At 43.8% G+C, this 27178-nt stretch overlaps 1 protein-coding gene across 1 annotated transcript; it reads left to right on the top strand.

The window, feature by feature from the left end:
• Window positions 1-7649: 7649 nt before the first annotated feature.
• Window positions 7650-12017, top strand: LOC149397543 (S-adenosyl-L-methionine-dependent methyltransferases superfamily protein). The gene is made up of 9 exons (XM_089616006.1): window positions 7650-7793; window positions 7955-8053; window positions 8518-8644; window positions 8760-8821; window positions 9183-9341; window positions 9443-9587; window positions 10568-10639; window positions 10759-10867; window positions 11671-12017. The coding sequence occupies exons 2-9, from the start codon at window positions 7957-7959 to the stop codon at window positions 11770-11772; spliced, it is 873 nt and encodes a 290-aa protein (XP_089472132.1). The 5' UTR covers window positions 7650-7793; window positions 7955-7956; the 3' UTR covers window positions 11773-12017.
• The last annotated feature ends 15161 nt before the right edge of the window (window positions 12018-27178 follow it).

Here is a 27178-nt window from a genome sequence, read left to right as displayed (position 1 = left end):
TTTTTGCTTCGATCATTGCTCAATGAGCTACGTCCGAGAGTGAGACGATGATGACAAGGCCTCCGTTTGGGGGATTGTTTCAAAGTTGACATTTTGGACTAAGTGGTTGGTTGCACACTTAGGCTCAATCCCTAGTAATCCTCCCTTGAGGCTCTGCGAAAGGATGTGAGTGATCAAACCAATTTAAAAGGTGGCTAGTCAAAATTGATGTATTGACATCTTAGCTAAGCATTAATGATGTGTCATTTACTTATAAATTGAGATTTTTTGCGGCCTTCTCTTGAGGGAGTAAATTATCGTTTGGTTTATAACACCTTTGGATTTTATCAAGTCTTAAACAAACTTAAATCCTAAACCAAAGACTAATCATAAACTTGTTTCAACTTTTTGTCTCCCAACTCTCTCTCTTTCATCCTTTCCTCGAACAAACTCGAAAACAAAACTACGTAGATTTGAAACATAACCTCGATATCATCCTTACCATTAACAAGCACAAATGGGTACTCACCACCCCGTGTCCTCCTCAAACGAATGATGATTCGGCTCAAGAGGACAAAGACGCCTTGGCGGCCTGGCTCTGCTCTGATGAGATTGTGAGGTGCTATATCTTAGCATCAATGAACAATGTGTTGCAACAACAACATCGTGACATTGAGACTGCCGTCGACATGCTCAACAATCTCCATGAGATGTTTGGAGGGCAAAGGCGTCAAACAAGGCAACAAGCAGTCCGACAGTTTATGAACTGTCGCATGAAGGCTAGGACTCCTGTTGGAGACTTTATGATACTGATCATTAGTTATCTTAATAAAATGGAAATCCTAGGATCTGAGATTGATGAGAAGAATGTCATAGATATGATCTTAGAAACTCTCCCCGCATCTCTTGATACCTCCAAGATGAACTACTCCATAAACAAGCTAGAGTACACTGTTACCAAGCTTATGATGGAACTTCACATTGCTGTAGGTCTCACTAAGAGAAAGAGGAATAAAGGAAAGGCACATGCTACTGAGCACAAAGCCTCCGCCTCTGGAACTGAGAAGAGACCTCACAAGGCCGATAAAAAGAACTGTCCTGCCTATCTCAAAGCAAAGGAACAAAGTATTGTACTAGTTACCGAAGCATGCTTAGTAGCTGATAATGTATCAATGTGGATTCTTGACTCTGCTGCTACTTACCATATTTGATGTTCCTTGAATGGTTTCAGGAAAACCAAAAGCTTAGAGGAAGGCGAGTTCTGTTTCAAATGGGGTGATGGGAGCCTGGTGTCTGCAAAGGCTGTGGGATCCGTGACGCTGTCTTTTGAAGACCGCACTTTAAACTTGAATAATGTTTATTTTGTTCCTACCTTTGGGAAGAACTTAATATCCGTTGCTCGTCTTCTTAAGCAAGATTATTGTTTAAAGTTCATAAAGAATGGAATTCGTATTTCGTTTCCTGATAATTCTTTTGTCACTGATGCATGTATGAAGAATGCTCTTTTCTACATCTATCCCACTCAACCTTCCATTTTAGACACCGAAATAGATAACGATCTAATTAGGGAGCCAAAGAGGATCAAACTTTTTGAATCCTCCGATCTAACAAAATCAACATACCTCTGGCACTTGAGACTTTGTCATATCAGTCTAGATAGGATTAAGAGACTTGTGAGGGACGGTCCACTCCAAGCCTCTGCAATAGGTTCACTACCTACTTGTGAATCCTGCATAGAAGGAAAAATGACTAAGCGACCTTTCTCCGATAAGGGTCGAAGAGCCACTGAGTTGCTGGAACTAGTACATTATGATGTATGTGGTCCGCTCAGCGAACATGCACGTGGAGGATACGAATACTTCGTTACCTTCACCGATGATTACACGCGATTTGGGTTTGTCTATTTGCTCAAACACAAATCCGAGACGTTTAACGTATTTAAGGTCTTTAGGGCTTTAGTGGAAAAGCAAACTGGCAAAGTGATCAAAACCCTTCAATCTGATCGAGGTGGTGAGTATATGTCTGGAGAGTTCGATGAATTTCTTAAAGAAGAAGGTATCGCTTCTCAGCTTACCGCACCTGGCACACCTCAACAAAACGGAGTGTCAGAGAGAAGAAACCGAACTCTTATGGAGATGGTTAGATCAATGATGAGTTACCCATCACTCCCTCTTTCCTTTTGGGGATATGCCCTCGAAAGAGCCGCTTATATTCTGAACCAAGTTCCGTCCAAAACGGTTCCTTGTACTCCTTATGGACGATGGACTAGCCGTAAAGTGAATCTTGGCCGCATCAAAATTTGGGGTTGCCCCGCACACGTGCTAAGGCAAAAGACTAGCAAGTTGGCTAGTAGGTCAGAATTGTGTCTGTTCGTTGGATATCCAGAGGAAACCAAAGGTTTCACATTCTATAGTCCCGAGGACGATAAGACTTTCCTTAGCACGAATGCTCGTTTCCTTGAGGAGGACTTTATGAAGGATGCAAAACATAGAAGCAAAATTGTGCTTGAAGAAAAGTTGGGTGAGGAAACTTCTACCTCATCTGTAAGAACTGTTCTTACCCAAACTGAAACACAACCTAACTCATCAGAATCTCGTCAAGTAGTACTTCGACGTAGTGGGAGGGCTACTCAAAAGCCTGACAAGTACATGTCTTATGGAGACTCTCTCGCAGCCGTCTCTGACATGGATGATCCTGTTTCCTATAGCCAAGCGATGGCTTGTTCTGCATCAAACCTTTGGCTTGACGCCATGAAAGTTGAGATGCACTCGATGTATATCAACAAAGTCTGGAAACTTGTAGACCTTCCTGAAGGGATTAAACCCGTAGGGTGTAAGTGGATATACAAGAAGAAAACAGGTCCTGATGGGAACGTCAAGACGTTCAAAGCACGACTTATGGCGAAGGGTTATACCCAACAAGAAGGGATTGACTATGAAGAAACCTTCTCGCCAGTCGCGATGCTTAAATCCATCCGCATACTCCTATCCATAGCTGCAGCTCTCAACTATGAGATCTGGCAAATGGATGTCAAGACAGCCTTCCTGAATGGCAATCTTGACGAGCGCATTTACATGGCTCAACCAGACAGTTTCGTGGAAGAAAGGTCAAGAGACCAAGGTTTGTAAGTTACTTAAGTCCATTTATGGACTAAAGCAAGCATCTAGGTCATGGAATATTAGATTCGATGAAACTGTAAAGAGCTTCGGCTTTGAACAGTCAATAGATGAGCCTTGTGTTTACAAGTTAATACACGAAGGCAAAGTTGTGTTTCTGGTACTATATGTCGATGATATATTACTCATTGGTAATGACGTGGGTAAGTTATCTAAGGTTAAGGTCTGGCTCGCAAAGCAATTCGATATGAAGGATCTAGGAGAAGCCGCGTACATTCTGGGGATCCAAATCTTTCGAGATAGGAAAAACCGGATACTGTCGCTCTCTCAAGCATCTTATATTGATAAGGTAATGGATCGCTTCTCGATGCAAGACTCCAAGAAGGGCCAAACACCCTTTAGGCATGGAGTTTCACTCTCTAAGGACCAGTCTCCCAAGACTGCACAAGAGATTGAAGACATGAAGAAAATTCCTTACGCCTCTGCCGTAGGAAGCCTCATGTATGCTATGCTTTGCACTAGACCTGACATCTGTTTCGCAGTTGGCGTAGTTAGCCGTTTCCAATCCAACCCTGGACCCGAGCACTGGATTGCTGTTAAGCATGTTCTTAAGTATCTTCGAAGAACTAGGAACTTGATGCTTACATACTCAGGTACTGACCTGACTATGACGGGATATACCGACTCCGATTTTCAAGCGGATAAGGATTCCAAGAAATCCACTTCAGGATCTGTGTTCATCCTTAATGGTGGAGCTGTTGTGTGGAGAAGTATTAAGCAATCTTGCATTGCTGACACCACAATGGAAGCAGAATATGTGGCTGCTTGTGAAGCATCCAAAGAGGCTGTATGGCTTAGAAAATTCCTTAAGTATTTGGAAGCTGTTCCAAACGTCGACGAGCCCATGACCCTTTATTGTGATAATAGTGGGGCTGTCGCTAACTCAAAGGAACCTCGAAGCCATAAGCGCTCTAAACATATTGAGAGGAAATACCATTTGATTCGAGAGATCGTGCAGCGCGGAGACGTGGAGGTGAAGTAGATCTCTGGCAGATCCATTCACCAAGGCCCTAGCGAACAAGGTCTTCGACCAACATCGAGAGGAATTAGGCATGAACGACTACACACATCTTCTTTGTGTCAAGTGGGAGTTTGTTGTCAATGGTGCCCACAAGAAGAGTTGTAGTGTGTATTTATGTACATTTGATGTCATATAGTCTTACGAAGACTCTTGCTTGTAACTACTTATTTATTAATAAAAGTTGAAACGTTCATTCAATCTTCCTTGTCTGAAGCTTTATGATAAAACCTTAGTCTTTTAGTCCATAAACAAACTTAACAACTTACGAAGAGACAAATGTAGATTTGCATGAACAAACTCTTCGTAGTTTGCTTAAAACGATATATTCGCAATCTAAGGGTCAAAGGACTATTGACCTCAGTACGATTGTTAGGAGAATCTATGATGTCTGGTTATGGGCATTTAGAGTTGGAGACTCTATAGTTCTTCTAGATATCTTCCGAAGGTACTGAATTGACCAGTGCACTTCTAGAGACAAAATAAGAAAAACCATTTAACCTCTTATGTCTCGAAGTCACTACGTATGAATTGCATCGTGCTTACCTTAATCCTGAAATGAGACATGCAATTTCACAGCTTACGTATTCTCATTTGAGAAAGTCAGAGTTCGGACTCACTATGTGATTCTGAACAGGGCCTATTGGTGAAGTACTAAGTTGTGAGAATGTCATGAGTAACTCTGTGAAGTTCTCATAGATATGGAATTCATGTACAAGATTGCAGAAATGCAATGTATATCACCTCATGCTTTGTTCCTTGGAGTGTGAATAAATGAACTGGTCAGTGTCCAAATTGAGTCTTGACTCTTTTGGATGAAACAATGTGACTTGTTAGCTCCTCGTCAATACATTGTTTCTAACTTATTCATAAGCGACAAAGGAGTTGAGAAAATAACAGCTAGAAGGGTAAAATGGTAATTTTGTAAATCCCGACTAGCTGATGATATTCATGAAGGGTAAACACTGATAATATTCTGTGGATCCACTCATTACAATTAGGTTGAATTCTTGAGTAGAAAATAAATTCATTTGAACCGAGAGATTTTCAGTGTCAACTCTTTAGTGGAGTCAGTTGACATTAAGGTAAACTTGGAAAAGGTTTGTGAACTTTTAAGTCCAAGTATTTACCTCAAGCTTTGTTCATTTGGATCCATGAGGTCACTGTCACGAATCACATCGAGTAGGAATAGTTAAACTGGAAGCTAAGTCAAAACAAGAACGAAAATAGTCAAAAGGGTATTTTTGTCTTTTGAGACATAGGATGAAATGAATGTCAATAAATCTTTTGACAAGGTCATTTGATGACTCAATAACACTCGGTCATGACTTGATCATTGGGCCTTGTGGATTAATTTCATTTCATAAGAATTTTATTGAAAATTCTTAATGGGCCTTTTTCATGTTGTCATGAACAAATGGAAAAGCTTCAAGAAGACCTTTCTAGCATGTTTTAGGCGCCCAACTACCCAAGAGAAAGAGAGAATATTTTGTGCATAAATGTATCAAGATACTTGCCAAAAGAAAAAGAGGAAACAAATTTCCTATGCATGGCATAGAGAATTTCGGCCAAAGAGGGAGAGAATAAATGAGGAAACAAATCCATGTGGCATGAGTAATGCCTTACACGCCCAATAAGAAAAAGGGAAACAAGGGATTTCTTCATGAATATGTGATATTCAATGTAAAAGAGGAAACTACCTTATTGAAGGTGAGACCTCTCCTATAAATAGGAGACTCATTCCTCTCATTTCATTTATTCCACATAAGTTAGAGATTGAGAGACTCTCTCTCTAGACCTTGTGGCCGCCCCTCTCTTCTCTCTCTCTAGTCAATTTCGTTTTATTGTTTTGGCACCTAGGTCCTCATTTGACCTAGAGTTTAGCTCTGCGACTTCAAGACTCGTTCTTAAGTCGTAGTGTTTAAAAGTGCCCACACACTAATTCCTTTTATTTCGAGTGATTTAGTGATAGAAACTTTCGTGGTTGCTCGAGTTGCCGAGGAAAGAAAGAGAGACGTGCTGCGAGGGAGACGAACGTTTTCAACCTTCCGAAGGCTCATCAACGTTCAAGCTTCTAAAGAGGTTAGTAAATTTACTATGCTCATATTAGTTTTATTTACATGTGCTTGCTCTTTGTCTAGGTTAGTAAAAACTGTTTTACTTGAAAAAGAAATTTTTTAAAATTCCGCCGCTTAACGAAGCGTTAAACTTTTTCTTAAACCCTAGATCAATTCCAACACAGTTCATTTATTCACATTCCAAGGAACAAAGCATGAGGTGATATACATTGCACTTCAGCAATCTTGTACATGAATTCCATATCTATGAGAACTTCACAAAGTTACTCATGACATTCTCACAACTTAGTACTTCACCAATAGGCCCTGTTCAGAATCACATAGTGAGTCCGAACTCTGACTTTCTCAAATGAGAATACGTAAGCTGTGAAATTGCATGTCTCATTTCAGGATTAAGGTAAGCACGATGCAATTCATACGTAGTGACTTCGAGACATAAGAGGTTAAATGGTTTTTCTTATTTTGTCTCTAGAAGTGCACTGGTCAATTCAGTACCTTCAGAAGATATCTAGAAGAACTATAGAGTCTCCAACTCTCAATGCCCATAACCAGACATCATAGATTCTCCTAACAATCGTACTGAGGTCAATAGTCCTTTGACCCTTAGATTGCGAATATATTATTTTAAGCAAACTACGAAGAGTTTGCTCATGCAAATCTACATTTGTCTCTTCGTAAGTTATTAAGTTTGTTTACGGACTAAAAGACTAAGGTTTTATCATAAAGCTTCAGACAAGGAAGCCCGCCATGCGATAGGCGAAGCCCGCCATGCGCGCTGGCCAATCCCTTCTGCGTGTGCCTCTTGATGCGAGGTGCGTGCGCCACGCCATCCCTCCCGCGCGTCCAGAAAGAGCGCGCGCGCCAATTACTCGTCTAAGAGGGTTTTTTCAACCTTTTTTCATTAATAAATAGATCACTCATCCAAAGGGAATATGTAACTTTTTTTAAACACAAATTACTCGATTCCTGAGTTTAGAAACGTTGCCGAAGACTTTGCACACAGTTTTCTCTGATCGAACACAAATCTCCTAAAATATTATCGAAGAATATCAGTGCCCCACCTCACTCATAGTAATAAAATTAATATTGAGCATTGTTCGTATAAGAGACGCCGTTTTTGTGCCCTTTTATCTTCTTTTTTTTCGTACTCTAAGATATTCACGACGAACAAAAAACGTTTTTGACCTAGAGAACAACACTTATGATTTTTGAGTTCCGCACACCCGATTCGGAAGCAAGACACTTAACGCGGCCTTAGATGGTAGCACCAAAAATCTTCAATCGTTTAATTTTCAGCGACAATGGTGTAAATTTTTAAAATTAAAAAGTGAAGGTATTATTTTGCAGGAAAAAAAAGAAGGCGTGGGATATATCGTAGTTTACTCTTAGATAGGTATTAAAAAAGATATATAAAATTATTCAAGATCACAGCGCTTCTAATTGTCGATTTTTTAGACACCAAATCCCTTTTTAAACACTGCATCGCCGGCAAACCCAACAATCTTCCCGCCACGTCACCGTCGATCCCTCTCCTTCCCTCCGGTACACTCTCTATTTCGCATTCATACAATCCGACTCCCTAAAGTATTTTAATTCTGTGATTTCTTTAGTAACCGATTTCGAATTACTGAATTCGATTGACTTAGAAGGAAATGTTTAATGCGATCCGTTTATTAATTTTTGTTCTTTTTGTTTTCGAACAGCCATGGCGTCGAGAATAGCGACAAGAAATCTGGGTTCTAGAATTTTGCCGAAGTTTCGTTCTTCCTTCACCGCTCTTCATTCTCATGCCACTAGTTTTGGTGGGTCAAAGGAATGATAATTAACTCTCTTAGATAACCCTATTATGCAAGAGATCAATTTTAAAATTAAAATGTGTATCTGAAGTACTGATTGTTTCGCCAATAAAATTTTATTCCGTAGAAAAAAAAAAAAAAAAAAGTTAGGCTTAAGCTAGTTTTATGCAGAAGACATTTTTTTTTCGTTCTTCAAAACAGTTTAATTTGAAATGACATTCTAAAGGGAATGGCATAGTTTAGGAAATGGGATAAACTTGGGCTTGTAGTGTTAATGATATTTACATGTAGTCTCCAAGCCATTGAAATTGATTGATAGGCGTAAGTAGAACCTTGTCTTCTTGAACGTATCAATTATTTTAATTTTTTGTGTATCAAACAATATTGGTTATTGAGCAAAACAATTAATCTTTCACCTGGTTATGGTATATTATCTTGACTGTAGTAATTCACAAGTACTGTGTCTGCAGGATTCAAAGAGGTAAGTGAAGATGAGAAAAGTAAGATGGTTGGTAATGTGTTTAGCAACGTAGCTTCAAACTACGATCTGATGAACGATTTTATGAGCGTTGGATTGCATAGATTATGGAAGGATAGGTGATCCCTCTTCTATCATCGAATCTCATTCTTCGTTCTCTTTCTTTGATTAATTTGTTTTAGTTATTGTTTCAATTTCGTTTAAAATGATCTTTTTAATGTGCGTAATTTTCAGATTGGTTTCCGAACTTAACCCGTTTCCTGGGATGAAGCATCTTGATGTGGCCGGTGGGACGGGTAAGAAATTGTTATATAATTATCAGAAATGGTCGATTATGTAAGTAAAACAATAGACAAAACATGGTGAGTTATTTGTATATTGGACAAAGAAAATTGCAACTGATATTGTGATAATCTAGTGTAACGAATTACAATATAAGGAGAATCGGCTCTTTAAACATGGTGATACCAACTTATTTTCTTGACTTGGGTCATCTCGAAAATTAATCTCTTACTAATCCTGCTTTTAATAAGTTGGTAGTATTTCTTTTCGGCTTACTTCTGTTTGAAATATCATTCTCGGTAGAGGAAATTGATATTTTTTTGCTTTAGATTACCATTCCAACACCTTATAGTTTATGTTTATCTGTGTTTGTAGGTGATGTTGCCTTTAGGATCCTAGAACGTATAAACAATACTAGACGCAGAGCATTTCAAAGTATTACTGAAGATCGCGCACAAGAAGAAACACAAGTTTATGTATGCGATATTAACGGAAACATGTTAAATGTTGGTAAAAAGCGAGCGATGGAGAGAGGTATGTATTAAAAAAGAACTTGAAGTTGAGCCAATGATTCTCAAATATATTGTTAAACAGATCGTTCTTCCTCAAAAGTTGTGTGCTAACGAACAGTATAGGTCTTGGAGAGAACCAGTCACTTGTATGGGTAGAGGGAGATGCAGAGGCCTTGAATTTTGCCAATGATTCCATGGATGGTTACACAATTGCATTTGGAATAAGGAATGTGACGCACATAGAGAAGGCCCTTGCTGAAGCGTATAGGTAGAAACTCTGTAACTTTGTGTCTTTATATAATCATATATCAGATATTTGGACTCATGTTTATCATGCTGGATAAATCACCATTCGGGCTCTATAGCTCTTTTTGATTCATGTTTTATGGTTTGGATTATGGAGCAAAAAGCAAAGTCTGAATGGAATGATGAATTGTAAGAGCGAAAAAATAAATAGAGAAGAGTAAGTGAATGGAGAATTGAGGATGGTTATGGGAGAGAGTCCGCATTGTTATGGGACTCAATAATGCGCTTGTCACTTCACACTCGCTCTATAGTCTATAGTACTGCCACAAATCTAAGAAAAACATGCTATTTTTTTTTTTTTTTTTTATCATCATCATCTTGTAATACAAGCTCGCCTCAAACCCAGCGATCACTGAGAAACATTAAACATGATCACGTAGGCACTTAATCCCCTGGAATGAGGAACACAGACCATGTGATGCTGTTTTCTGAATGGTTAATAGCTTTTAATAGTCAATTTCAAAGAAAACGATAAACTAACTTTTGTTAATTCAAGAGTTACTATTTTCTACCATAATTATTTTGAAAGAAACATTCAGGTATTATTAATAAATGATGGGAAATATATATCGAAGGAAATTGAATTTTGGCCGAAAACCGGCCGAACGCAAACAAACACACCGACCCGAATTTTACTGTATAAATTAGTTCCCAACAAAGGGTTGTTTATTAAGGTCAGGTGAGCAAATGTAGCTTAAAAAGACATCACTATTTTATAAGTTTCAGTCAAGCCTTGTTTCAAAAATAAACTTTTTGAAATTTTCGTTGGCTTCTGTTGTAACTGGTCGTTAGATTTGAGCAGCTGCGAGTTCAGTGGTTAGATTTTGAAAGAATCTGAGATGGACAAAAGTTTTTGGGATAATTTGTGGTATATAACTTCCACTTATGTAGATTTTGTCATACCTGATTCAGTTTTCCTTATATCTAATTGTTTTTGCAAAGGGTGCTTAAACGGGGCGGAAGATTCCTTTGTCTTGAGCTGAGTCACGTTGACGTTCCCATATTTAAGGAAGTGTAAGAGTACTCGACAATTGTTAAAAAATTAATCTCCGTGTTTGTTCGTTTTTGTCTTTTTTGAGAATCTCACTTCTATGTCTAGTCTGACCATCTATGCCTGTTGGCATATCATACAGGTATGACTATTATTCGTTCTCAGTTATTCCTGCTGTAGGAGAGCTTGTTGCAGGTGATCGTGAATCATATCAGTACTTAGTTGAGAGCATTCGCCGTTTTCCAAATCAGGTTTTTGCTCTCTCATATACATCGTATTGATACATTGACTATAGTTTGCTTGAAGGTTCTAAGGTATTGACTGTTCAGATAAGATTGGTACTTCAACATAATGCTCGAAGCTTTTCCAGGGGTAACCTGATAAAACCTTCGAAATCATTGGTAAAACGATAGGAAATACAGAATAAGAAATGAGTATTCGAGACGTGTAAACACTCCCAAAGGGCTACGCCGCGCACAAAACTATTTTATTCCACCGCTCAATGAGTACTTTGACTAAAGACTTTTAATAATGCTATTTACCCTACACAATTAATTTATTATTTTATTGCGTCTGAGTCATATACTCATATCACAATCACAGGACAAAGTCTGAAGTCATAAGTATTTTTCTTTTTCTTTTTTTAAGCAATGCGTATTCCTTATTTGCCTCGTTCTTTTCCCATCCAGAGGATCATTAACCAAAATCTGAATTTTCAGAAGCTAAAATGAACTCTAGCAAATTCTGTCATGTACAAATAATCTATCAGAAGATTTCACCGTCACTTCTACTCTCATAGATCATTGATTGCTCATCTTTTTATATCCGTTCTACTTACTAAAATAAGTTACAATTTCAATCTCAAATTCCAATAGTCTATTTGTTGGTGTTATTTAAAGAATTACACATAGGGTAAAATATCGATCAAGATTTATGCTTTAGACTAGCTCTAATACTTTTCACACTTGAGGGTAATTTTTTTATCTTTTGTTTTTGTTCTTAAATTCTCATCAAGTTTTTGTTGGTATCGATTTTGCAACTGATGAATGTGCAGGAGACCTTTGCATCAATGATTTCAGAAGCAGGGTTTCAGAAGGTCGAGTACGAAAATCTTGTCGGGGGAGTGGTTGCCATTCACTCGGGCTTGAAAGTCTAGTTGATTTTGAATCAAAGAATTCCGCGATATTGAGTTACGAGTCATTTTTCTTTTGTTACCGCAGTTTATTTTAATAAATTAATAATAGTTGCTCAACATTTCTTTCTTTTTGTTGAGATATGGAGAGTGAGAAGTGTAAACGAGGTATACAAAATTTCTGATTCAATGCTGCTTATGATGATACTGAGGGGAAATTTAATTTGTACAGTTGATGAATTATTGTATTATATTTTTGGACCTGTTTAGGATGTGTGGGAAAATGTTTTATGTTTAATTTATCTTTTATCTTAAATTTTTACTGTTAGATTTAAGAAAAGTGTTAACTAGGCCTATAGATTTATTAGTGCTTTATTCCAAGCTCTCTATAGTTTAATAGAATATTCTGTGAAATTTTGTTAATATTAAATTTTTAAATAAATTCCGCTCAAAATGAGAAATATTGCAACATGGTCAACCTAAGTAAATAAACGAAAAATCGGATAAAATTGATAACCGAACCGATCCAAAACCAAAATTGGTACTATGTCGTATGATTAAAATTCGAATTTGGACACCCGATCTAGTTTAAAAAATAGACCGGATATCAGATTAAATTTAAGCTACATTGGTTATCGGATATATACCAAATTTTTTTTTTATTAAAAATAGAAAATAAAGATAGGGTGATTCACTTAAATAGGAGTTGGAGAAAGTCCAATTCCGAAAATCTACAAAAATTAAAAATTTACCGTTCTATGAATGGTCAAACTAAACCCCATCCAAGTCAAAGGAGAGAGATAAATTTTTTCCCTATTTTAACCTTCATATCTAACTAAACCCCAACTAATTAAAACCCACAATTATTTCCTTCGTCCTTTCCCTCATTCATTCAATTTCTGCTTGGGCAATTCGACCTCCGCCTCCGCCAGAATAAGTTGATCGGCCGAGAGTGACCGCCACGGCCAATCGACCTCACGCACGCGTTCTTTTGTCCTCTACCTCTCGCATGCGTTGTTGTTCTTCCTCTAATCCCATTTTTGCTCTACAATTTCAACATCCGGCGTATTTATTTGCACGCCCGAAAATTACCGCCACCGCGAGAATCCCAGGTTTATAAAGGTACGTACGTATCCATTCATTTGAGTTTTCGAAATTAGGGTTGTGTGTGGATATGCAATCAGAGTAATCGAAATTAGAGTTTGTTATCAAGGTATTTATTTATGTTTTCTAAGGTAATTTCCCAGATTTATAAACACAATACCGAGTATGTTTTCCCACAATTCTTTGCGTTATCAAGGTATTCATAGACCAAGACTAAAGTCTCCTTTATACTAGAATTATATTTACTAATCGTGACGAGTGTCCATTGATCTAGTCAGTACATGATCAAGATCCTCCAAGTTCAAGCCGTATCGAGAAAGGTCAATTAATCTGTTATACCTTTCTTGATACATATATACCCTAAGCATGGGTTGCTTCCCCAGCGAAAGATTCTTCCGAACGTACATACTTCAGAAGTGTCAGCAATCTATTGATTCTGGAATCAACCCTAAGGTGAATGAATATTAACCTTCTTTCAGGAAGGCTGGATTCCGTATCTATCAACCACTTCCCACTCAAATGATGGTCCGAAACTCCCAAGACATAATATGTGATTAGCATAGCATGATAGTAGCCTTTTAGCGAATGAGTCAAAGAGCGCGGTAGCATGATCCAGTGTGCATGATCACTTCAGGATTTAGATCAAGTCTAACTATGACCATCATAGCGACTCTGGTTAGTTTGTTGTAACGGTACTTAAACGACACATCTACAACCAAAGTTCTATCTGGGTCGTGCACTTACCACATGTGCAGAATGCTCGCACGTCGTGATCAACCTTCACTAGTGTTCCGCATATATGACTTTAGACACAGCTATCCAGGCATGTATCTATCATCGATCATGTTTTAGCTCACCGTCCGAACTCAGGTGCCCAACACGTGACTCAGTTTAGTATGGAGGCTATGGATGATAGTTGCTATAGATTCTGATATACAGAGCTCAACCCACTAATCATATGATGCTAATAAAGTAAACCATTATTCTATTTAGTAATCATTTATGATTTATTCATTATCTCTCGTTGGCAAGAATTCCTAACAAGAGTACCCAAATTGTAATGAAACCGTATTCGGTGGTACCTACAAGTCATTGACTTGTATCGAGGACTATGCCGGTCCGGATGGCACTGAGTACTCAAGCGGGAGCTGTCACAAGCACCACGTTCCGGAGTGGGGGAGGATCGCAAATCGCGAGCTCATTGCCGAGCGGGAAAATCAAGCGGAGGTTAATTCGAGCGCCTTGTGACACAATGGGTGAAGGTCGCAAATCACGAGTTCATTGCCGCAAGACACCAGCACCCACCGACGTCAAGATGAAGACGGTACCACTCATGGATCTTGGACAAGCGATAAAACTCTTAGGGCGTTGGACGACTGCTGCTTGAAGTCCAAGGCTGGTCCCTTGCCGTTCCGAAGGTTATAGCAGGGGATGTGTGTAACTTTGCGGACGGAAAGTACTAGTTAGAGTGTGCACACATTAGTCATGCTCTAGAACTAGTTATATATGCATCCTGCATTCTTATATGCTTGTTTGCACGTCACATGGCATTAGTTTGTTTTTCTTTCCTAAGTTAGACTACCGCTTACTGAGTCAATCGACTCATAGCTTCATGACCCTTGGTAATGTAGAGAATGGCAAGACGGCTATCTGAATGAAGAAATCGAAGACCGAGACCGGACATGTATCTCTTGACTTATGGGCTAATGAGGTCTCACCCGGAAACAAAACTACTATATAATAGTATTTTGTCGAACACTTTTCTAATCTACGCTCTTAAAAACGAAAATTTCCCTGGGATTTTTATATGACCACTTTTATACTTATAACCGCACCTAACTTATGTTTAATATAAGTATTTACTTTTATTATGTCTGTTTATTTATTATCTTCTTGATATTTATATATGACGTTGTGATTACGCGATATTCAATTTGACCGGTCGCGGCTCGTGGGCGAGCGAGCGCTCGCAGGTCGTGATAGGTTTTGAGGTACAGAGCTCATGCTTAGCCTTTTCTGTAGACTTAAGATACGTGTTTCTGATACGGATTTTGATGTTGATGCTTGTGCTCACCGTAGACCTATCGCTTAATAGCTACAGTATGGCGCATGGAGAGATCCCCACATACCATGATCAGCTGATATGCAATCCTACATCCGCACAGACCTTCAGCGGATTCCGAGGTACTCTGACGTGGACTCGTTGGATCGTCCTCACCATAGAGTGGATGGGTGCCATTTTGATTCCATATAGATTATAACAAGCGTGATAATGACTCTCCTTCGAGGCCCCGCTTTGAGCCGGTGGACTCGCTACTCTATGATCGGGGATGTCTGTCGAGACTAGAAAATATTCCAGGTTGTTTTGGGAGGGGCTTTCGGGCCTCATGGGCATAGATACCATTGGGAGGAAAGTGCCTGTGAGGTCTACCAGTTGGGCTTTGAGTCGATTCGTCAGTACAAGGATTGTTTTGCAGACGTGATCGTGAATGCTTGCCCGTTCCCGCTCGAGGACAGGCGGCAACATCTGATCTTCTACCAGGATTTGCGCCCTGAGTTCAAGTACCCATTACTGATTCATGACTGTTGTCGGCCCGTCTGGGGCCGACGAGGACCAAGGCGTCTCTTCAACCCGCGTGGCTGGTGCGAGGTCTTGAACGACGAAACCCTGACCCAACCAGGGGCCGGCCCAAACCAATGGCCAAGTCAAAAGCCTTGCCCGGCCATTGGTCGAGTCAATGGCTCACTCGGCCATTGGGCAGGTCAGTCGGCCATTGGCCGAGTGAACCCTCCAGCAGTTCACTCGGCCAATGGCCGAGTGAACCTTCCAGCAGTTCACTCGGCCAATGGCCGAGTGAACCTTCCAGCAGTTCACTCGGCCAATGGCCGAGTGAACCTTCCAGCCGCCCAGGCAGTTCACTCGGCCATTGGCCGAGTGAACCTTCCAGCTGCCCATGCAGTTCACTCGGCCATTGGCCGAGTGAACCTTCCAGCAGTTCACTCGTTTAATGGCCTAGTGAACCTTCCAGCCGCCCAGGCAGTTCACTCGGCCATTGGCCGAGTGAACGTTCCAGCAGTTCACTCGGCCAATGGCCGAGTGAACCTTCCAGTCGCCCAGTCATTTCACTCGGCCAATGGCCGAGTGAACCTTCCAGCCGCCCATGCAGTTCACTCGGCCATTGGCCGAGTGAACCTCAGCCGGCCCAAGCTTTTCACTCAGCCAATGGCCGAGTGAACCTCATCACCATGTTCACTCGGCCATTGGCCGACCCAACCATTGAAGGGGTCAATGGCCGACTCAAGCATGCTCACTCGGCCAAGGGGTCTTCAAACCACCTCTTGGCCGCCTATAAATACAAGGGTCTCTCCCTTGACCCAGGTAATCCATTCTTGAGTACTGAAACGCTGTCGAACTCGTACCTCGCTCGTTTCTCTCAAGTCTCGGCCTCTAAACACCTAAACCCTCTATATCCACCTTAATCCTACTAATGTTGAGCGTCGGAGAGGTAAACAGAGGCACCCCCTCTGTTTCCCCTTTGTAGTTCACACCTCTTTCTGTTTGCTTTTCAGGTGCTTGGACGAGATTAACACCACCAACAGCTAAGGGACGGCTTAGGATACCAAGCCCGACACGCTCGAGTCAAGGCGAGACCACTTGGTCCGGCCTTGGGTCTAACCGCCTTCGACTCCTAAATCGTTGTCCGAAAAACAACGACAATATTTTGGCGCTAGAAGGAGGGGACCACCGACCTTGGCGCGCTCTCCCTTCCATTCCACATTTTCACCACTCCTACGACTCTCGAGAGATGAGTCACCTACCCACTACCTCCGCGGGTACACGAGCGACGAGCTCGAGGTACGGTCTCCGACGCCTCGCACACCGTCTTGAAGGGCAACCTCGCGATAGCGAGAGCCAGCCCCAAGATCCGGTGAACGACCCCGAGGCCGAGCTCCGAGAGGACACGTCCCGGCGGCTCGCGGAGCTCCTTGACCGTCCCGGCGTTGACGGCTCCCTCATCGCCAATCTCCTCGGCTACGACGTCGAGGATCGATCCGCTCAGGACGACTCCGACCCCGAATACGTGGGGGAGTCAAGGACCAACGAGGCAACTCCTAGCCTCGCTCAAGCACGGCCCGAGTGTTGGAATTGATCTAGGGTTTAAGAAAAAGATTAAACGCTTCGGGAAGCGGCGGAATTTTAAAAAAAAAATTTCAAATAAAAACAGTTTTTACTAACCTAGACAAAGAAGCAAGTACATGTAATTAAAAACCAATATGAGCTAAGAGTTTACTAACCTTTCTTGAAGCTTGAACTTTGAAGAAGCTTTTGGAAAGTTCGCAACGCTCGTCTCCCCTCGCAGCACGTCTCTCTTTCTTTCCTCGGCACCTCGAGCAACCACGAAAGTTTCTATCACTAAATCACTCGAAAAGAAGGAATCAGTGAGTGGGCACTTTTAAACACTACGACTTAAGAACGAGTCTCGAAGTCGTACAGCTAAACACTAGGTCGAGTGAGGACCTAGGTGCCAAGACAAGAAAAAATCGAAAATAAACTAGAGAGAGAGAGAGAGGATTTTCGGCGAACAATGTCTAGAGAGAGAGTCTCTCAATCTCTAACTTATGTTGAATGAATGGAATGAAGGGAATGAGGCCTCTATTTATAGGGGAGGTTTTACCTTCAATAAGGTAGTTTCCTCTTTCATTGAATATCACATATTCATGAGCAAATATTGCTCTCCTTCCCTTAGAGTCACTCGGCCAAATAGGCTTCTAGAAGCCCTTTGATTTGTTTCCTTTTTTGTTCCATTCCTTGATTGGCCGATTCCCATGTGCATCCATATGCAAATTTGTTTCCTCTTTTTCTTTTGGCAAGTATCTTGATACATTTATGCACAAAATATTCTCTTTCTCTTGGGTATTTTGGGCGCCCATCTCTCATCTAGAAGGAGCTTCTAGAAGCTTCTTCATTTGTTCATGACAACATGAGAAAAGCCCATTAAGAATTTTCAATAAAATTCTTACGAAATGAAATTAATTCACAAGGCCCAATAATCAAGTTATGGCCGAGTGAGATTAAGTCATCAAATGAACTTGTCAAAAAATTTATTGACATTCATTTCATTATATGTCTCAAAAGACAAAAATACCCTTTTGACTATTTTCGTTCTTGTTTTGACTTAGCTTCCAGTTTAACTATTCCTATCGATGTGATTCGTGACAGTGACCTCTTGGACCCAAATGAACAAAGCTTGAGCTAAACACTTGGACTCAAAAGTTCACAAACCTTTTCCAAGTTTAGCTCAATGCCAACTGACTCCACTAAAGAGCTGACACTGAAAATCTCTCGGTTCAAATGAATTTATTTTCTACTCAAGAATTCGACCTAATTATGATGAGCGGATCCACTGAATATTATCTATGTTTACCCTTCATGAATGTCATCAGCTAGTCGGGATTTACTAAATTACCATTTTACCCTTCTAGCTGTTATTTCCTCAACTCCTTTGTCGCTTGTGAATAAGTTAGAAACAATGTATTGACGAGGAGCTAACAAGTCACATTGTTTCATCCAAAAGAGTCAGGACTCAATTTGGACACTGGCCAGTTCATTTATTCACACTCCAAGGAACAAAGCATGAGGTGACATACATTGCATTTCAGCATTCTTGTACATGAATTTCATATCTATGAGAACTTCACAAAGTTACTCATGACAGACTCACAACTTAGTACTTCACCAATAGGCCTTGTTCGGAATCACATAGTGAGTCCGAACTTTGACTTTCTCAAATGAGAATACTAAAGTGTGAAATGGCATGTCTCATTTCAGGATTAAGGTAAGCATGATGCAATTCATACATAGTGACTTCGAGACATAAGAGGTTAAATAGTTTATTCTTATATTGTCTCTAGAAGTGCACTGGTCAATTCAGTACCTTCGGAAGATACCTAGAAGAACTATAGAGTCCCCAACTCTCAATGCCTCATAACCAGACATCATAGATTCTTCTAACAATCATACTGAGGTCAATAGTCCTTTGACCCTAAGATTGCGAATATATCGTTTTAAGCAAACTACGAAGAGTTTGTTCATGCAAATCTACATTTGTCTCTTCGTACGTTGTTAAGTTTGTTTATGGACTAAAAGACTAAGGTTTTATCATAAAGCTTCAAACAAAGAAAGAATGAATGAACGTTTCAACTTTATTAATGAATAGATAGGCAATTACAAGCAAGAGTCTTCATGAGACTTTATTACATCAAATGTACAAAATAAAGACTACAACTCTTCTTGTGGGCACCATTGACAACACCGAGAGGGCCAATGGTGCGTTGGCCAATCCTTTGCACCCGGCGCGACGACAGGCACGGTCACAGTCCCGGGGACTCGCCCCCTCGGTTTCAAGAGGTGGCCGGACACGGCCCCTCGCCGAGGAGAGAGCGACTCTGGTTGACGATGGGGCCGATAGCCGAAGCGCTCGCCGGACGACCCGACCAAGGGCGGCCTCGCCTCGCCACGCACCTAGCGCGGACCTTAGAGAGCACTTGACGGCGCAAAGAAATTCCCGAGGGGAGGATCTCCGCCAAAGGCTCAACACTCGGCGGGACGCGCTGCCCGCCGCGATTCTCGGCCGACCTCAGGCCAATGTCGTGGACCAAGCGTCCAACGAACGCCAACCGGTGACCCCCGTGGCCCCGACAGTCGGCCCTGCCAACGGGCTTGATATGGTCACGATGATTCAAAGCCTCCAAAACCAAATCATCGAGATGAGGGAATCGGGGAGGCAGAGATCATACGGAGGGATCGAGGAATCATACTCTCCCTTCGCCGCACAAATCCTCGCGCAGCCTTGCGTGGGGAACTTCAAATTACCGTCCATCCCTCCCTATGATGGACGGACTGACCCGAACTTCCACATCCAACACTACGAGACGTGGATGACAATGCAAGGGCAGCCAGACGCGACCCTATGCCAAGCCTTCAGCCTGACCCTCACAGGGTCGGGCTTTGAGTGGTTCCGGAGTTTGAGGCCTGGAAGCATCCCGTCCTTCTGGGCCTTGCGAGAGGCTTTCCTCGCCCGCTTCGCCACGCTTGTGGCACAAAAGAAGTCAAAGACCCACCTCCTCTCCATTCGGCAAGGGAGAGACGAGACATTGAGACAATACCTCGCTCGCTTCACCGTGGAGTCTCACAAAGTCGAGGGGTTCGACGACAAGGACGCCATCACGGCGATCACCGAGGGAGTTCGCACGAGCGACTTCCTCAAGTCCATTGTTGGGCAAGTCCCGCGAGACATGGCGGAGCTGATGACGAGAGCCCGCACGTATATGGGAATCGAAGACTATCTCGATGGCCGAGACGGCCGGAAGTCAGGAGGACAAGGTAGTCGCAACCGCGATGACCAAGACGAGGATCGTCCCGACCCCCGAAGGAAGAGGAACAAGGGAGGCCAGGCCCCTAACGGTCGCTCCCTCCCCGGGCCGAGATCGTCACACGTTGATAGCTTCCGAGCGTCACCGACATTCACCCCTCTGAACACCCCGCAGGAGCGGATCCTAGCTCTGCACCGCGACAAGCTAGGAAGTTCGGCTCCTCTCGCAAAGGATCCCGCGAAGAGGGATCGAAACAAGTTCTGTGAGTACCACCAGGATCACGGGCATCTGACGTCCGAGTGTTATCATCTCAGGCGTCAGATCGAGGCCCTGATTCAAAATGGGAAATTAAAATAATATGTCTTAAGAACGGTCGGGGCGGCCGCGGTGCACGTAGAGCACCCGCGGCAAGAAAGGAAGGGTCCGGCGACGGCGACCGTCACAGACCAAGTGGCAAACCAAGGACCGGGGAACTCACAATTGAACATCGTGGGCTCGATCATGGGTGGTCCAGAGTTCGGAGACTCGAGCACGCAAAGGAAGAAATACGTGCGCGAAGTTTCCCAGGGGAAAATAGCGCACTACATCAACCACACGTACGAGGCTCCTCCTCCAGCCCCGTTCGAGTCCATGTTCTTCACCGGCCAAGAGGCAGCGCGTGTGCTCCACCCGCACAATGACGCGATAGTCATCTCCGCACCGGTCGCCAACAACCTTGTCCGAAGAATCCTAATCGACAATGGAAGCTCCGCCGACATAATCTTCAAATCGGCGCAGGACAGAATGAAGCTATCCGGAATGGGACCGACCCCGGTCTCGACCCCACTCTTCGGCTTCTCCGGGGAGAGGGTCATGACGGAGGGAACCATCGACCTCCCGGTCACCTTCGGAACACCGGGGGGGCTCGAGGTCACTCGCATCGTATCCTTCCTAGTTGTGGACCAGCCCTCGGCATACAACATCATCATCGGCCGCCCGACTCTCAACCGGCTGAAGGCCATAACGTCAACCTATCACCTGATGATGAAGTTCCCAACTGAGAAGGGGCTTGCCATCATGTTGGGAGACCAGTCGATGGCAAGGATGTGCTACATCCAGGGCATGGACGAGAAAGGGAAGGAAAAGATGGTGAGCGCCATCCTCTAGCTCGGTCAAGCGGCAGAAGCTGGCACTGCAGTGGAAGCCCGCTCCCGTTTCTCATTATGTCGTTTTATTTCCAGTTTTAAGACAATCTTGAATTTCAATAAGGCCAATGGCCTAGGGATGTAATTTTTGACTATTTCTACATGGTAATTAGATTACATTTCACCTCGAAGTCTTTATCTTGTTGCATTATAATTTCTAGTCTCCTCTACGAGTACACTAGAAACTCGGGGGGCTAACGGGAAACAATGCTCAACGAAACTAGAGCTCACTCGCTCAACAAAAAAAAACAACTCAAAAACAAAAACAAAAGTATAACAAAGTCTCAAGGGGCCGATGGTTAGGCCGGAGGTCCCAATGAAAGACTTATCACGTAACTCCTCGTGCAGGCTCTACATGAGTCCTCGAGTTGAGTCCGAGTCCACGAGTTGACTGATACTCCTCGTGTCAACTCTCCACGTAACTCCTCGAGATGAGTACGTCCCTCGAGTCGAGTTCGAGTCCACGAGGCGATTGATACTCCTCGTGCCGACTCCACATGTCTCCTCGAGATGAGTTCATTCCTCGAGTCGAGCCCGAGTCCACGAGTCGACTGATACTCCTCGTGCCGACTCTTCACGTAACTCCTCGTGCAGGCTCTACATGAGTCCTCGAGTTGAGTCCCGAGTCTACGAGTCGACTGATACTCGTCGTGCCGACTCTTTACGTAACTCCTCGTGCAGGCTCTACATGAGTCCTCGAGTCGAGTCCGAGTCCACGAGTTGACTGATACTCCTCGTGCAGGCTCTACATGAGTCCTCGAGTTGAGTCCGAGTCCACGAGTTGACAGATACTCCTCGTGCCAACTCTCCACGTAACTCCTCGAGATGAGTACGTCCCTCGAGTCGAGTTCGAGTCCACGAGGCGATTGATACTCCTCGTGCCGACTCCACATGTCTCCTCGAGATGAGTTCATTCCTCGAGTCGAGCCCGAGTCCACGAGTCGACTGATACTCCTCGTGCCGACTCTTCACGTAACTCCTCGTGCAGGCTCTACATGAGTCCTCGAGTTGAGTCCCGAGTCCGCGCTCGCCGCCCAGCTCGTGAGCCGAAAGGCAGCAAATTTCAAATGGGTTTCAAAGGCTCGCGCCCGCCGGACGTATCTGGTCTAGCCAGCGTCCACGGAAAACCAGGTCACACAAACGTGACACCAAGGCCCCCCGAGGCCCAAGTCGTGCTAATCGATCACGCCTTCATTGGTGGGTCGAGAAAATAAGCCACGCACAATAAAGTCGTGCTAATCGATCACGCCTTCATTGGTGGGTCGAGAAAATAAGCCACGCACATTAAAGTCGTGCTAATCGATCACACCTTCATTGGTGGGTCGAGAAAATAAGCCACGCATAATAAAGTCGTGCTAATCGATCACGCCTTCGTTGGTGGGTCGAGAAAATAAGCCACGCACAATAAAGTCGTGCTAATCGATCACGCCTTCGTTGGTGGGTCGAGAAAATAAGCCACGCACAATAAAGTCGTGCTAATCGATCACACCTTCATTGGTGGGTCGAGAAAATAAGCCACGTATAATAAAGTCGTGCTAATCGATCACACCTTCATTGGTGGGTTGAGAAAATAAGCCACGTATAATAAAGTCGTGCTAATCGATCACGCCTTCATTGGTGGGTCGAGAAAATAAGCCATGCACAATAAAGTCGTGCTAATCGATCACGCCTTCATTGGTGGGTCGAGAAAATAAGTCACGCACAATAAAGTCGTGCTAATCGATCACGCCTTCATTGGTGGGTCGAGAAAATAAGCCACGCACAATAAAGTCGTGCTAATCGATCACGCCTTCATTGGTGGGTCGAGAAAATAAGCCACGCACAATAAAGTCGTGCTAATCGATCACGCCTTCATTGGTGGGTCGAGAAAATAAGCCACGCACAATAAAGTCGTGCTAATCGATCACGCCTTCGTTGGTGGGTCGAGAAAATAAGCCACGCATAATAAAGTCATGCTAACCGATCATGCCTTCGTTGGTGGGTCAAGAAAATAAGCCACGCACAATAAAGTCGTGCTAATCGATCACGCCTTCATTGGTGGGTCGAGAAAATAAGCCACGCACAATAAAGTCGTGCTAATCGATCACGCCTTCATTGGTGGGTCGAGAAAACAAGCCGCGCACAGTAAAGCCGAGCCAATCGATCACGCCTTCATTGGTAGGTCGAGAAAATAAGCCGTGCCAATCGATCACGCCTTCATTGGTAGGTCGAGAAAATAAGTCGCGCACAGTAAAGCCGTGCAAATCGATCACGCCTTTATTGGTAGGTCGAGAAAATGAGCCACGCACGATCAACTCGGAACAAAAGCCGTCCCTTGCGGCGCATAGTCATCCCTCGCAACGCAATAAAGTCGTCCCTCACGACGCAATACAGTCGTCCCTCGTGACGCGCGAAGGTCGTCACTCGCGACGCGCAAAGGCCGTTCCCCGTGACGCAAACCCGAGAGCGTTCGTCCCGCATCCACGTAAAAGCGTAGATTTTGAGTTTCCACTCGACCTACGCTCGACCAGAAACTCGGGGGGCTAATGTTGTAGGCCCGTCTGGGGCCGACGAGGACAAAGGCGTCTCTTTAACCCGCGTGGCTGGTGCGAGGTCTTGAACGACGAAACCCTGACCCAACCAGGGGCCGGCCCAAACCAATGGCCAAGTCAAAAGCCTTGCCCGGCCATTGGTCGAGTCAATGGCTCACTCGGCCATTGGCCGAGCCAATGGCTCACTCGGCCATTGGGCAGGTCACTCGGCCATTGGCCGAGTGAACCCTCCAGCAGTTCACTCGGCCAATGGCCGAGTGAACCTTCCAGCAGTTCACTCGGCCAATGGCCGAGTGAACCTTCCAGCAGTTCACTCGGCCAATGGCCGAGTGAACCTTCCAGCCGCCCAGGCAGTTCACTCGGCCATTGGCTGAGTGAACCTTCCAGCAGTTCACTCGGCTAATGGCCGAGTGAACCTTCCAGCCGCCCATGCAGTTCACTCGGCCATTGGCCGAGTGAACCTTCCAGGAGTTCACTCGGCCAATGGCCGAGTGAACCTCAGCCGGCCCAAGCTTTTCACTCGGCCAATGGCCGAGTGAACCTCATCACCATGTTCACTCGGCCATTGGCCGACCCAACCATTGAAGGGGTCAATGGCCGACTCAAGCATGCTCACTCGGCCAAAGGGTCTTCAAACCACCTCTTGGCCGCCTATAAATACAAGGGTCTCTCCCTTGACCCAGGTAATCCATTCTTGAGTACTGAAACGCTGTCGAAGTCGTACCTCGCTCGTTTCTCTCACGTCTCGGCCTCTAAACACCTAAACCCTCTATATCCACCTCAATCCTACTAATGTTGAGCGTCGGAGAGGTAAACAGAGGCACCCCCTCTGTTTCCCCTTTGTAGTTCACACCTCTTTCTGTTTGCTTTTTAGGTGCTTGGACGAGATTAACACCACCAACAGCTAAGGGACGGCTTGGGATACCAAGCCCGACACGCTCGAGTCAAGGCGAGACCACTTGGTCCGGCCTTGGGTCAAACCGCCTTAGACTCCTAAATCGTTGTCCGAAAAACAGCGACAACAATGACTATCCCTCGAATACCGTTCTTCGGCAGCGAGTCAAGTTTTTTTTCAGACAAGGGGCGGTACACGAGTACCCCCAGCTCAGCAAGTGGTTCAACTGCCAATCATCCCCATGTTGGTCGCTCTACCAGTTGTCGAGGAGGTCCCTGACGATGATGACGAGGAGGTTGACGCGCACGAGGACGATGGAAATGTGGAGGACCCGGAGACCCCGTAGAGGACGACCTCGAGGAAAACCCCGAGGAGGACCAAGACGAGGATCCTGCAGAAGATGATCAAGAGGAGGACTTACCTCTGATCGATCTGGCGAGTAGTTAGGCAGTAGTGGTGGATGTACCTTTTGTTTTCTCTTAACGGGTTGTGGTAGTTCTTTTTGGAGCCCGTTCGGCTAAGCCTCGAAGAAGGATAGTCTCTTTTTGAAGTCTATAGATATATGGATAGTGATAGTTGCCATGTGATGTGTAGATAGTAGTTGTATAAATGCAGGTTGTATATATCTTTTGTTCTATGTATATATGTGACATTTTGGTGAAATCTCATTTTGAATTACGATTGGGTGTTGATATTGCCCCTTCTATGTGTAGAATTGAGAAAGCATGGGACCTAGACGAGACCCGTCTAATGCCGGGAATGCTTCAGCGGCAAACTCACAGAGATCAGCAGTAGAGAGACAAGTTGCTGACGCAACCCAATGGGACGAGCTGAAGCAGAGGTTTGCGGAGCAGCTGGATATGCAAAATCGCACGATCGCATAGCTCTTAAGAAGGTTGAACGTGCCGCCTCAACAATAACCAGTGCCTCTAGTTCCGGAAGAATGACGTTAGAGTCCACCGCCAGTGTCCGTGGATTGTCTTGAAGAACTTAACTTCCGAATTCATGACGTCCTTCCTCCAGTGGGCAAGACAGTGTATGAGTGGTTTCGTAAATAGAAGCCTCCGGCGTTTCACGGTCATGTTGACCTGGCCGCAGCTGAAAACTGGGTCAAGAAGATCTAGCAGATCTTCAACTACATGTAGTTGTCAGATACTGAGAGAGTGGCTTGCGACGTGAACCAGCTAGAGGACGAGGCTAAGGGCTGGTGGGAGGTGATGGCGGGCTGAGGATGTCTACTCGATGACGTAAATTCATTTCCTCAATTTGTTCCACAGAAAATACTTGAGCAAGGCTAACCTGTCGAACAAGGTACACGAGTTTATGAGCCTGCGACAAGGTTTGATGTTTGTATTAGAGTATACGACAAAGTTCGTCACGTTAGTAAGGTTTTCTCTTTCCCTAGTCCCTACTGATCAAGCTCACAACATGAAGTACATGCATGGTCTCAACGTGGATATCGTGAGCCAAGGGGATAGCGGAGATAAGAGGACCTCGCACTTATGCCAACGTCGTAAAGAGAGCCTTGCGTATTGCAGCACCTTCTGAAGCCGTCAGCCCAAGGCAAAGCGATTCGCGAAAAAGAACAAGATCTCAGTCGAGATGGAAAAGTAGGCCGCATCGGGGAGACAGAATGAGCAACAAGGAGCTTGCATATATACGCAAAGCCGGGAGCTTGTATATATATAAGAGTCATTATATGACTCAAAGTGTGAAAACTAAAAATGAAAAATTCTCTGGGAGTTTTGTATAACCACTTTTATACTTATTACCGCACCAAACTTATGTTTAATATAAGTATTTACTTTATTATGTATGTTTATTTATTATATGCTTGATATTTATATACGATGTTGTGATTAGGTAATATTCGAATTGACCGGTCGCGGCTTGTGGCGAGCAGGCGCTCAAGGGTCGTGACACAAAAGCTCGGCTACGTCTCTCAGTTCCTTTGAGGAAGTCCAAGGCCAATAACCCTTGATGTCTCTTTCTATTCATGAGTACGTGGGCAAGAATCCGTGCGCCTACAAATTTAGCAAGTAATGGGGAGACAACCATGAGATTTCTCGAGCCTACCTAGAGAAGGCCGTGAAGAGAATGAAAAAGTGGGTAGACCAAGATCGATGACCGATCGAGTTCAAACTTTGGGATCAAGTCCTCCTCAAGTTGATGCCAAGACAAGTGATGTATCACCAAGCAAGAGACAAGCGCCTGTTTTGAATGTACGAAGGCCCGTTGATCTTCCTCGAGAAGGTAGGCAAGGTGTCTTACAAGGTCGACACCAAGCCTTGGATGAAGATGCATCTCATCTTTCATGTCAACAACCTAAGACCCTACGGCTC

This window comes from Urtica dioica, chromosome 5 (genome assembly GCF_054948205.1).
Source record: "Urtica dioica subsp. dioica isolate 48M chromosome 5, U.dioica_male_clone48M_v1_H2, whole genome shotgun sequence".
Taxonomy (NCBI): domain Eukaryota; kingdom Viridiplantae; phylum Streptophyta; class Magnoliopsida; order Rosales; family Urticaceae; genus Urtica; species Urtica dioica.
Note: the sequence above shows the minus strand (reverse complement) of the source record. Positions and strands in the feature narration are given on the sequence as shown.